At 41.5% G+C, this 13,115-nt stretch overlaps 1 protein-coding gene across 3 annotated transcripts in view; it reads left to right on the top strand.

Annotated features, from left to right (window-relative positions):
* LOC126416399 (triple QxxK/R motif-containing protein-like) overlaps positions 1 to 12,366 on the top strand; it is a 55,118-nt gene extending 42,752 nt beyond the window's left edge. For 2 of the 3 annotated variants that reach the window (XM_050084091.1, XM_050084089.1), the window contains exon 4: positions 11,949 to 12,366. In XM_050084091.1, the coding sequence (XP_049940048.1) occupies positions 11,949 to 12,038 (90 nt within the window). In that variant the 3' untranslated portion in view covers positions 12,039 to 12,366. The remainder of the gene's footprint in view (positions 1 to 11,948) is intronic. The other variant, XM_050084090.1, reaches the window with a different exon arrangement.
* The last annotated feature ends 749 nt before the right edge of the window (positions 12,367 to 13,115 follow it).

Consider the following 13,115-nt stretch of genomic DNA (forward strand, 5'->3'; position numbering starts at 1 on the left):
GTGCTGCGGCTTCTCACCGATCATCGTGTTTGTGATTGTTTACAATAGGTTTACTCATATGATGAACGGATTATAGACACACGAATGTGCAATTTAAACCGAACTAGGCATTTGTTTGCAAAATTCCAATTCTCTTGGAGTATCCTCTGATGTCCAATTTCATTTATGACGTATTGTAAGGTCTTAATGCTTTATATGTTCGAACATACGTGTTTGCTTGTTATCGTAGCTGCGCACATGCAGTAACGCCGCTTTCACACTATACGGTTTTGACCGTACGGCAAAAAGCCGTACGGCTGTAGGTGTGAAGAAATGTATGGCGCCTTTCACATTATACGGCGACGGCAAAATGCCGCTGCCGTGCCGTGCTGCAGCCGTGTCTTGCCACTACAACAGACGGTCGCCGTACGGCAAGTTCGACAACAGTGGCCTACGTGACTAAGTGCATGCTTTCACACTGGACGGTTTTGAGCCGTACGGCGTCGACTAGTTCGTTGTAGTGTCGTTTTATTCATTTGTGTTTATTCTTGTTTACTGAAAAGTGTAGAAGAATGGATGAAATTGATACTGAACTTTTGATAACCTTGGTGGAAGTAAGACCTGTTCTGTGGGACAAAACTCTAGATGCGTATAGAGATCGTATTGCTACAAAGAATGCTTGGCGGGAAGTTTGCGTAGCACTGAAGCAAGATTTTGATGAGATGGAAGACAAAGATAAAAATGCGTTTGGTAAGTATTTATTTAATATATTAATATTACATTTAATACGTTTTAAACAGTTTTTATTTAACGTTATAAATTTTATTCTAAAAGTAAATCGTTTGTTTATAAGTAAATTACTGCTACCAGTCACGTTTTTTTTGTTTTGTTTATATTTTGCACGACGCGTTTCGGGAAATAATTCCCATCCTTAAGTGCGTTTTTCTCTAAGTTTTCATCATGTGTGGTGTCTTTTTATGTGTCAGGTCTTGCATTCTGTTTTCTTTACTGTAATTTATAAGAGAAACACGCACAAGACCTCACAAATAAAAAAACACTACACATAATGAAAACTTAGAGAAAAAAACGCACTTGAAGATCGGAATTATTTCCCGAAACGCGTCGTACAAAATATAAACAAAACGATTAAAAACGTGAGTGGTAGCAGTAATTTATTTATAAAGAAAACTATTTACTATACAGTCGCAGGCTTTCACAAACAATCTACAAAAAGGAAAAGGCTTGTTAATTTATATCTTTGACATCTGCCATGACACGCTTCCAGCATTTGTCATAAAATATTTACAAAGAGTGTTCCTTATGGCGTTGGCTGTCAGTCCTCCTCTTATGTTGGCATCTTGGGCTAAGTCTTCCAAACCAGTGAAGGATGTGGTGTCTTCAATTATAAATCCATCTCTCTGACGTACAAAATTGTGTAAAACAATGCAAGCTTTAACCATTTTTACTGCAAAATCTGGATGAACATTTAAAGGTCGGTGAAACAACCGCCACTTATTGGTGAGGATGCCAAAAGCACATTCCACATACCTCCTTGCTCTGCACAAACGGTAATTAAATACACGTTTCTCAACTGTCAAGTTTGTTCCCCCAAAAGGCCGGAGCAAATGCGTGTGTAGGCCAAATGCTGCGTCTCCCACGAAGAAGTAGGGTACTTTTGGACCTTCCGTACCAGGCAGACATTGGACGTCTGGAAATTCCAGGGAATTACTTTCTATTGACTTCCATAAACTGGACCGTCTGAACACTGAAGAGTCACAGTCTTTGCCATAACTTCCTACGTCGACATAAATGAACCTGTAGTTGGAATCCGCTACAGCCATCAGAACCACAGAAAAGTATTCTTTGTAATTGAAGTACATTGATCCGCTATTAAATGGGGCAGTAAGACGGATATGTTTTCCATCCACCGCTCCTAAGCAGTGGGGGAAATTAGCAGTACGTTCAAATCCAGCCGCTATTGATTCCCATACCTCTTTGGTCGGTCTTTGTATACATTCTTCCCGCAGTGATGACCAAATTGCTGTGCATACATCATTAACCACTTTACTTGCTGTAGAAATCCCAATTCTGTACTGGAAATGTAAGTCAGTGAAGGAACAACCGCTTGCCAGATACCTGAACAAAACGAAAAAAAATCAGTGACATTTAGTTTGCAGTGGACATTTTTTGTTACAGTTTTGCTTTTTTCTATACAAAATTAAAATGTTTTCATACAGTTTTGTTTTCTTTTGATGTAGGTATAGAAGTAATACGGAGGTGGACCAATCTACGAGACTCCTTTGTGAAGTCAAACATAAAAATTCAAGCTGCGAAAAAAAGTGGCTCAGCAGCAAAGAAAATGAAAAAGTATGTATATTCTGATCAGCTGCAGTTTCTAAAAAAGCTGTATGATGCTCGAGAGACGGAGGACAGTTTTCAATCGGAACGCACCGCCAGACTGGAAGAAGATATAGAAACGCAGGGCTCCGTCGAAAATACTGAGAATGTTTCTGGGCCATTTGATACAGCACCCACACAACAAACATCCAAAAGCGAGTGCCATACAAACAGAAAACATAGAAAACCTGATGCAATCGAAATGAAAATATTACGAGCTCTGGAAGAAGACAAACCTTGCAGCAAAATGTCATTTTTACTTAGTCTGAAGCCTCATCTGGAAAAATTTGATGAACAGGATTATCTTCAGTTTCAGATGGGAGTCCTCAAAGTTATAGAAAATATATATGAAAGGAGAAATATATTGACAGCTCAACCTCCTCCATTTACCCATTACACACCTCCCATGCCCTATAATAATAGATTTCAAGCTTATTCTTATTCACCTATGGAAAATGCTGCTCCAATATCCTCTTACCATACGCATCAGATTCGTCCTCCTCCAGCTGCACCAAACCCAACTACTTTTCTCGAACAACCATTACAGACTTCTCAAGGTCGCAGTTCTTATCAACGAATTAATAAAGTGCCACCACCATACCCTTCGCCTTCCACAAGTAGCCATGAAGGCCCACCATCAACAACGCAGTTCTACAACGTTTTTGCAGAGAGCCTGTCGCCACAAAGTGACAGTACAGTCAGTCCTGCTACAAACTCTTTGGTTTCAACTGCTGATATTGATATTGACTTTTCTACTTCATAATCTGAGCGTAATAAAAATGTAAAACACAAATAAATAAGTAAATAAACAGAACTAGTTTTTATGTATTAAATTACCTTAACGTGATAGCCAGCATTTGAACAGGTTGGATGCAATTGCGGAATTGTGTGTTTTGTCGTTGTAACACATCCTTTAGTTTTCTATGTAATTCGTCAAACGAGGTAATAGACATTCGGAAATAGTTAAAGAATTTATTTCCGTCGTTCCTCAAATCTTCAAAGAGTGTATAAAATAAAATAAAATAAAATAAAATAAACCCACTTCGTCTCTTCTCTGGTTAATGGGGTGTACCCACAAAAGACGACCTTTTCTTTTGCGGCGATGAAGCAACCACAAAGCAACAACTCGTTTACGGTTCATCTTGATACACACATTAAGCAAACTGAATAGACACCAACAACTGGTCACGTCAAAAAGCCGTGTAATGTGAAAGCAACACAGGCACGGCTAAAACTCGTACGGCTTTTTGCCGTACGGTCAAAACCGTATAGTGTGAAAGCGGCGTAACGCTTGTTTTCTGGCGCTCACTGACGACTGCTGAAACGATACTATTTCTAACAGGCCGCGAGAAAATATTGCGAGAGGTGGTTTTAAAATCGTTTCTTTCAAAGTGAATTTCTTTTTACGCAAGATGAGTTATGTTACGTGTGAGCATGTGCGATTAATTTCTTAAATCGCAGAGCGTTCGACTTTCATTTAAAACTTAATAGCATGGGGACCAGCCACTTAGAATCATTTCGAGCCCAGATGACTATAATCGGTTTATCATAAGAATAAACCTGATGTAAACAAACACAAACGCGATGATTGGTCAGAAGCTGTAGCATACTTACTGTAGCGGCACCACCATTTAGGATAGGGAAAGTTAGTTTTGTGCAATATTCTGAGCACGAGTTACAGCCAGGTGCGGGCCAGGTTGCAGTGAGTTACACATACCAACAGTTGCGAAGTAGAGTAGAGGCCACAGGGCCGTCAAATTGCTGAAAAAGTATACGTAGCTGTTTTGCATATTGCAAGTCACAGGCAGAAGAGTCCCACTGGGCAACCTAGTGTGTTATGAGTACGTGACGCGAAGCGGCGCGCTTGACAAAACAGAGGCCCACTGCCGAGTATAAATAGGTGTCGTAATATACCGAGATTAATTCAAGTGTGGCAGCTCTTCTAGACGGCGGGGCGTGTCACACCACCGGCTACACACAGCAGCAGATGGGGCACCAGTGCTCCAGTGCACGGTGGGTTGTTAGTTCGACCCCGAGGCCAACGTGGGGTCCGTAGCCAGCCAGCCAGCCAGCGGCAGGCCACTCCACGGCTCGCTACCGCGGGCAGTCCTGGCTTCCAACACACGCCAGAGGCATCCCGAGGCGAAGGCCGCAGATTCGGATGCCGGATCACGGGCGTTTGTCGTTGCCTTGATCTCAGCCACGCCGGCGAGAAGAAGCAGCGTGCAGTTCACTCTGAGCAGCGCTGATTTGGCAGGGACACAGACCACTGAGCGAACTGTCGGCGCATCCTGATGCCGTCACAATTCCGTGGCTGTCCAAGGCCGGCATGACACAGCATTGTGTTGCACGGGCCGCTGGGGTGCTTCCTCAGCATTGCGGGCCCCTGTGATGCAGACTAAGAGGAACGAGGGCACTGTAGTTGGAAATAATAAATCACTTGGAAAGTTCTCGCCTAGTTTTAATACGGTGCCTTCTACCTCATCCCACTACATTTGGTGTCAGAATAGCAGATGTCGTCTGTACAGTACAACATTCGAGCCCACCGCCTGCATTACGGTCACAAGATGTGGTGAGTTTTGACCGGTTTTCTTTTGAGTATTGGACGTTTTCTTTCCCTTTTTTCGTTTGTTTGTTTTTTCTATTATGGCTCCTAGCAAGCCACATTTTAGGTATTTTGCGTGGACATAATATTTTTTGTTGTCAGAGAAAGTGTTAGTGTATTTGGGGCAGTAAGATTTTTTTTTCATGGCATTTAATTACTTTTGTATTGGTATGTATTTGATGTTACTGAGTATGATGATTTTGAGGTGTTGGGAGTCGGGTTGTTCTTGAACTTAAATGTTTTGTTTCGGGACTAACTGGGAACGAAAGCAAAACAATGGCAAAGTCAGTGACGCGAGGTGTGTCGGAACCAGAAGTGGTTCAGATTTTGTTGGAAAAAGTAGCACAATTGACAGCAGACAATACGCAGTTGAAAAGTGAATTAACATCTAGTAGTGAGCAGGAAACTGCATTGTATCAATTGTTGTTGACTAGGACGCCGCAACAGGAGATTGATCCAGCTGCTGCGAGTTTGATTAGCTATTCCATTTTCTGGCAAGGCATCTGAGGATGTGCGTTCGTTTCTGGATGTCTTGGAGACTTCAGTGGGGATGAATCGTTGGTCTGATGAGCAGTTGTTACATATAGCCAAGATTAGATTAATGGGTGATGCGAAAACATATGTAAGGTGGCCTCAAGGAAGGCAGGACAGTTTAAGCAGTTAATGGAAGGGCTTTTACAAAGGTACAAAATATTAGAATAGCGCTCGGTACTTTAGAGAGAGGTTAAGTACGACGAAAAAGAGACGGGGAGATGATGAAGAAATTTGCAGACAGGATGAAGGAAATTAATGAGTATACCTATGAGTTGGGTCAGAACAATGAAGCAAATAGTGTTCCGTTGCAGGAGGCCAAGCAAAGGACACTTGATGTATTTTTGAGAGGGTTAGCAGCGCATATGTCACGGAAAGTGCTTGAAGGGACTCCGAAAGATTTGTATTCAGCCATTCAGCTGGCAATTAAATGTGAGGAAATAGACGTGGCAACAGGGGTACGCGAGAGGCAAACAGTGTTTACCGTGGGTATGAAATGTTATAAGTGTGGTCGTATGGGACATGTGCAGAGGCAATGTACTCAGTCACCAAGGAATAGAGGAAGGGGTAGAAATCAGCAGCATTGAGGATGGAAAAGTGGAGATAGGAGAGGTGGACAAACGTTAAATGGGAAAGGGGGCCAAAGACCCACATAAGGGAGCTCCCGTTAACTTCAATGCTATAAATACATATGCAGAGGTGGAATGTTCAGTGGTAGGATCCATAGGAACTAAGAAGTTTAAGATTTTGTTAGGCACTGGGGCACAAGTGTCAGTGGCTACTAAGAATATAATGGGACGAAGGAAGTTAGACCCACCACGTTATAGGTTGCATGGAGTGGGGGATAAGATCGCCACACCTTTGGGGTCGGTGACAGTTGACTTTCGCATAGGGAAAGTCCAATTTAATGAATGCATGCATGGGGGTAGTACCATGGGTAAGTGAGGGCTACGTCACGATCCTAGGAGTAGATTTCTTGCATCAACATCATGCCAAAGTTGACTTTTTGGACAACGAACTGTGGAACTTGGTGGAATGTTATTTCCACTAGGGGAAACTGTTGTCAATGCAGAGCTGTCGCGAGGGGCATTCAATGTAATGAACAAACCAATGGAACTGCGTACATTAGCATAAAGGCTTAAGTCACATGAGTGTGTGTCTAGCGGCACCGGGAAGTTGCTTTGGGTAAGTGTGGAGTCAAATCTGCCTGTGGGTACAGTATGTGTTATTGAACCATTGGAGGATAATGAAGTTTTGGGTTCACTGGGTTGTTTTGTGAAACATAGTGTTGTACGCGTACAGGAGGGGAACGACAGGCGAGTAGTTCCCGAGAGCGTGGATAATTTTAGCGCTGTAGACGCAAATTTGAGGAAAGGTGTTTTAGTAGCAAATTTGAATGTGCCAGATGACAAAGGCTGGTGTTTGAGAGGTAGGTGAAGCAATTAACCACTAACTGCCGATAGAACTGCATTGCGTGACAAAATTAATGATTTAAAGGAGGAGAAAGAGAGCAGATGGCAGAACTATTGTGGGAATTTAAGGATTTGTTTTTTCCACAAGGGCCGTTACCAGCAACTCCATTAGTTCAACATAGGATACCAACAGGGAATGAAGCACCTGTTTACCGTAAACCATACAGAATACTGGGGTATTTGGAGCTGATTGTGGAGGATTTCATTGATCAGCAGCTTGCGGACGGTATTATAGAGCATAGTAATTGTTGCTGGGGAGCAGACATTGTCGTTGTGCCTAAAAAATCTACGGATGGAACTAAGAAATACAGGTTTGTTGCAATTACTGATACCTCAGTTATAAGACAGTAATGGAACCATACCCCATTCCAAACATATCGGAGACTTTGGATCACTTAGGACAGTGTCAGTACTTTTCTACAACGGAGTGGTTATCATCAGTTAGAGGTGGCCCCAGAGGATCGTCCAAAACCTGCTTTCTCTACACCTGGAGGCCATTAACAGTACATTAGAATGCCATTCGGTTTGAAAAACACTCCGGCAACGTTTCAGAGGTTGCTAGACAGTGTCTTGAGGGGATTCAAATGACGGCAGTGTCTGGGTTATTTGGATGACATTATAGTGTTTTCAAGTAGTATGGAGCAACATAGACAGCAGTTAAGGGAAGTCTTCATGGGGTTAAGAGCAGCTCGTTTGACATTGAGCCTGGAGAAGTATCATTTTGCATTAGAAGAAGTAAAATAACTGAGTCATATTATCAGTTAAGGACGGAGTGCGAACAGATCCGAGGTTGGTACAAGCTGTAAGGGATTTTTGGGAACCAAAAACAGTTAAGGAAGTGCAGTCATTCATCAGAATTTGCAATTTCTATCGAAAGTTCGAGAAGGGTTTTGCAGATTTAGCACAGTTGTTGACGCAATTGTTACGGAAGGATGTGAAACTTGAGGGGACAGAAGAGTGTGAGAAAGCGTTTGACAGACTGAAATAAGTGTTAACATCAAGTCCGGTTCTTATGTTTTCAGATTTTGAAAAGGAGTTTATACTAGCATGCGTGGCATCGACTCAAACATTAGGATGTGTTCTCAGTCAGGAAATTGATGGGAAAGAACATCCTGTAGCCTATGCGTCTAGGCAGTTGAAAGTAGCAGAGAAAAATTAATCAACAATAGAGAGGGAGATGCTTAGCATAATCTATGGAATCACATATTTCAAATGTTATTTATATGGGAGAAGATTTTGGGTAGTGACAGATCATGCTGCGTTGAAGTGGTTGTTAGGGTTGAAGGATCCGTCCACTAGACTCGCTAGATGTGCTGTGAGGCTTAGTGAATTCAACTACGAGGTGGTGCACAAGCCTGGGAAGAAGCACAGATGCAAAGGAAAGATGCAAAGGAAAGTGGCAAAAGTAGACCTCATAGCGGTAGCAGTATGGCAAGAATTACAGGACGCTGATAACAATTGTAAATTGTATCGGACACAGCCACAATTTAATATGTACATTGGTCTTCTGTGCAGGGAAACAAAGTTAGGGCCAAGGGTAGTATTGCCAGTGAAGTTGAGGGATGAGGTTTTATAGGAAGCACATGATCACATATTATCTGGTCATGGAGGGTGTAGAGCGACGAATAGGAGAGTGGCGGAGAGGTATTGGTGGAGAGGTAGGAAAGTAGATGTGGATCAGTATATTAAGAATTGTGTACCATGTGCACAGAGAGCAGATTTGAGTCGGAAACAGATACAGCTACCGGAAGCAACATGTCCATTCTCTTTGCTGGGGATAGATGTCTGAGGACCTTTCAGGTGAACACCATCGGGGAACAGATTCGTCCCGACAATAATAGACCATTTTTCGAGGTATGTGGAGATGGTGGCTATGCCAAATCAACAGGCAGCAATGGTTGCACAAGCGATAGTAAACAAATGGATTTTGAAGTTTGGTGTACCAGAGACAATAATTACTGACCAAGGAATGAAGTTCATGTTGGATTTAATGAAGGAGCTGTGTAAACTGTTGAATGTAAAGAAGTTGAGGATGACCGCGTAGCATCCACAGGCCAACGGTGGCAGAACGGGTACACAGAACAATCGGGAAGATGCTGAGTTTTTATGTGGATTCTCATCACCATCAGTGGGACAAGTATTTTAAGCTTATTGTATGTGCGTACATTGCAAAAGTCCATCAGATACTGGTTTGTCTGCGTATGAGGTAGTGTATGGGCAAAAAATGCCATCACCGTTTGATTTAGTGAAGCTACAGAAAGGAAGGACCAGTGAATCAGTATGTCAATTTGCGAGAACAATTCAGGATGTTTGGAAACAAGTACAAAAGGCAAATACGAAGGAGTCCGTATCCAGCCAGCCAGGGGGGCCACTCCACGGCTCACTACCGCAGGCAGTCGTCCAGGCTTCCAACACACGCCGGAGGCATCCCGAGGCGAGGGTCGCAGATTCGGACACCGGATCACGGGCGCTTGTCGGCACTGTGACCTCAGCCACACAGGCGAGCAGAAGCAGCAGCTGGCCGCCTGCGGCTCACACTGAGCAGTGCTGAGTCTGCAGGAATGCAGACCACTGAGCCAGCTGTCGGCGCATCCTGACGGCGTCACAATTCCGCAGCTGTCCAAGGCCAGCACGACACAGCATTGTGTTGCACGGGCCACTGGGGTGCTTCCTCAGCATTGCGGGGCCCTATGATGCAGACCAAGAGGAACAAGGACACTTGGAAAGTTCTCACAGAGTTTTAATAGTGTTCCTTCTACCTCTTCCCGCTACACTTGGTCATCCTGATACATTCAGTGGCAGAAGTTGCCACTACAGTACACTGGTGTTGTTACACAGTTGGAAGTAGGTTCTCCTTATGTATTAGATATCTTATTACTAGGTTATTTGAACGAAACTATAAGATATTCAAAGGTATTAACAGCCATCAACATTTTTCTTAATCATGCTTTAGCTACATAGTTTTTATTTCAAAAATCGGTTACAGTCACGGCCTCTACAGCGTTGTGCTCTGACTGTCGCACTGTTAAAGCACAGTATGAAAATGGCTGTGGCTGCTTTCTGCTTCGTAGTGAAACACGTGTGTGGACCACTGTTAAAAACTGGCAAGACATAGGCTGTTATTGATGTTTTTCATACATTTACGGAGATAGTCAGCATTAAAGTCTTTCCAGGGTTGTGTGTAACGTAATAGTTATAAAAGCGAACATCGAATGTGTAGTGCAGTTAGTAGTGTAATAGTATTTTGTTATCTCGTTCAGTTTGAAATACCTATGTCTTGTAATTATAAAACTCATCATTTTTTATGAATAACACAAGTTTACATCTTCGTGTTTCTAATTACATTTTGGATGCGAAATTCCTGTTTCCATTTCAAATACAAATTCTTAATTGTCGATGTTTTATAAAAGACTGTTCATATGAGTTGCTTAAATTAAGAAAACATAACAATTTAATGTTATAAGGCAAAAATGAAAAACCAAATCCTCATTTTGTGGACTATGTCCATCGCTTTATCGACTATTTTTACATGTGAACTGCAGCTGGCCACGTCACTACAAGCTAGCTGTATCAGCTGACCGGCCAGTACTGTCCAAGTTAAATGTGCCGGTAAAGCTGTTGTCCTACATTATCGCTAAGTCGATGTGCGTGTAACCCACAACATAAAACGTACCCTTGTTATTGCACTTGATACTACTCGAGACAGCTTGGCTGCAGTCCTATCTCAAATGGAAATCCAATAAGGTTCCAGCAAACATGAAAGAATACATAGTGCAAGGTTTACATCAGGTTTATTCTTATGATGAACAAATTATAGACATTTACGTCATTAGTAAAAATTTTACCGGCACCTTTGTGTGATGTATCTTAAAGTGTAACACACGCCAAAAAGAGCAATAATATATGTGAAAGCTTAGCTTCTCTTGTAGCTATGCTATGTATATTAATTTAAACCAATAACTTTTCCTGAATGAAATTTTCACTCTGCAATGGAGTGTGCACTGATCTGAAATCTCTTGACAGCTTAAAACTGTTTGCTGGACGGAGACTCGAACTCGGGACTTTTGCTTGGGTAGCTCAGGTGGTTGAGCACTTGCCGACAAATGGCAAAGGTCCCGAGTTCGAGTCTCGGTCCGGTAAACAGTTTTAATCTACCAGGAAGTTTCATTAACTTTTCCTATTTGTGCGTTCGCACTACTTAACAGCGACACATCACATGTCGTATCCTTGGAATTTCTGCTGTCATGCCTAGCGAGATCAGGTGACATGAGCCATGATTGGCTTACAAAAGCGCGTCACAATCTCAATTTCAATGCTTAGGAAACTAACATGCTGTTTTGGGTGGAATTCGAATTTATACTTTCTTAATTCGAAAGTATGCAAGGTACATCAAAGATCTTTCTGAATTTTTGTTTTTTTTTTTCCCCTGTTTTTCGTTTCCCAAAGTTCCGGGGAAGTTCTACACTGGTGTATAAAACCGTAACCATTCAAAGGATTGGTAAGTTTTGTGGTTCTGACGGAAAGTATACAGTCACTTGACTTTGATAAATTTTTTTTTCCCTTGTCTGCCGTGCGTACACACTGACTCATGTTTGCACCCAAGTAGAAAGTTTTTCATGTAATGAGCTTTGTGTAGCACCTTTCTAGTCACACAAGAGAAGATGCAACCCGAATCACTCGATTTCTGGTGCACTCTTTTACACAGCCACAAAATTAAGATTAATTTGGGTGATTCTTCCTGGGTGTTGTAATTTTCACAAATGTTGGTGTACATTTGTAAAATTCTATTCAGAAAATAAAGTACCCAGTACCTAGTTTTTCTTGGTATATTTATTGTGTTTGATAGAACGTTTTGTAATCATATTGCCTTAACATTTATGAAACAAAAAGAGTTCACGTTCATTTAATGCTACTCATATTTCTTTGTTTCTTGTAATAACTTGCTGATAATTAATGTGTTTCAGGAGGTGAGCATCATGGTTGGAGCTATGTTGGCACTATGTGTCTGTGTATATTGCATTTTTTATGCTTTGCTTGCTGATCGTTCACATTAAGAACAATAGTACTACACCGCACTATTTGCTTGGTCTGAAAAATGATTGATTCCTTGCTTTTATACTTTAAGAATAACAAGCTTACATTTATAAGACTAAAGTCTCCAATTACACAGGTGTTAAGTATCAAATGAGTGTTTTTATGACACCATGACATATTGAAATAATGGAAAATAACATGACATCTATGATCTCGTTTGGTATTTTCTGTATAAATACAACATAAAATATTTGTTGTTTGGATTTTATTATAGTGGAATTAAGTACTGTAATTTGTTGGGAAAGAGACTGATTATACGTTACCATAAGGATGCCACAGTCGTGTAAAAGATATTTTTAATGTGGTTTTATATAAGACTGTACTGTGGTGTTTCAAATTTTGCTGATGGCATCAATTCCTATTTTCTGTAAAATTTTACAAAGTCAAATAAACCTCCTCAGGAAAAAATCTTTTATTTACTGCAGAAAGGTAAAAAAGTCTTGGCTACATCACTGCCCTCAATGTGACATGTATGATTTATGACACACTGTTTACCTAATTAATTTCTTTAAATATGAGCATTTTTTGGATATGACTGCAAAAATCTAATTTATTTATTTACGTATGTGAGGATAGCTCATACTCGCTAAACAGAAGAGGGACATAATAACAAACAAGCACACAGAAATGACGATTAATTGGTTCAGGATCTGGACCCAGGGCCAAGTCATGCCACCATACCTTTAACACCTTGTTTCCTGTCCATTTCTCCTCATCATATCGGCATGCTGTTTTCTGGGACATTGACTTTCACATCTCCAGTGGCTCCATAAAAGTTCCTGACTGTATAAATACACTACTGGCCATTAAAATTGCTACACCACGATGACATGCTACAGACGCGAAATTTAACCGACAGGAAGAAGATGCTGTGATATGCAAGTGATTAGCTTTTCAGAGCATTCACACAAGGTTGGTGCCGGTGGCGACACCTACAACGTGCTGACATGAGGAAAGTTTCCAACCGATTTCTCATACACAAACAGCAGTTGACCAGCGTTGCCTGGCGAAACGTTGTTGTGATACCTTGTGTAAGG

This window comes from Schistocerca serialis, chromosome 8, assembly GCF_023864345.2.
Source record: "Schistocerca serialis cubense isolate TAMUIC-IGC-003099 chromosome 8, iqSchSeri2.2, whole genome shotgun sequence".
Lineage (NCBI taxonomy): Eukaryota > Metazoa > Arthropoda > Insecta > Orthoptera > Acrididae > Schistocerca > Schistocerca serialis.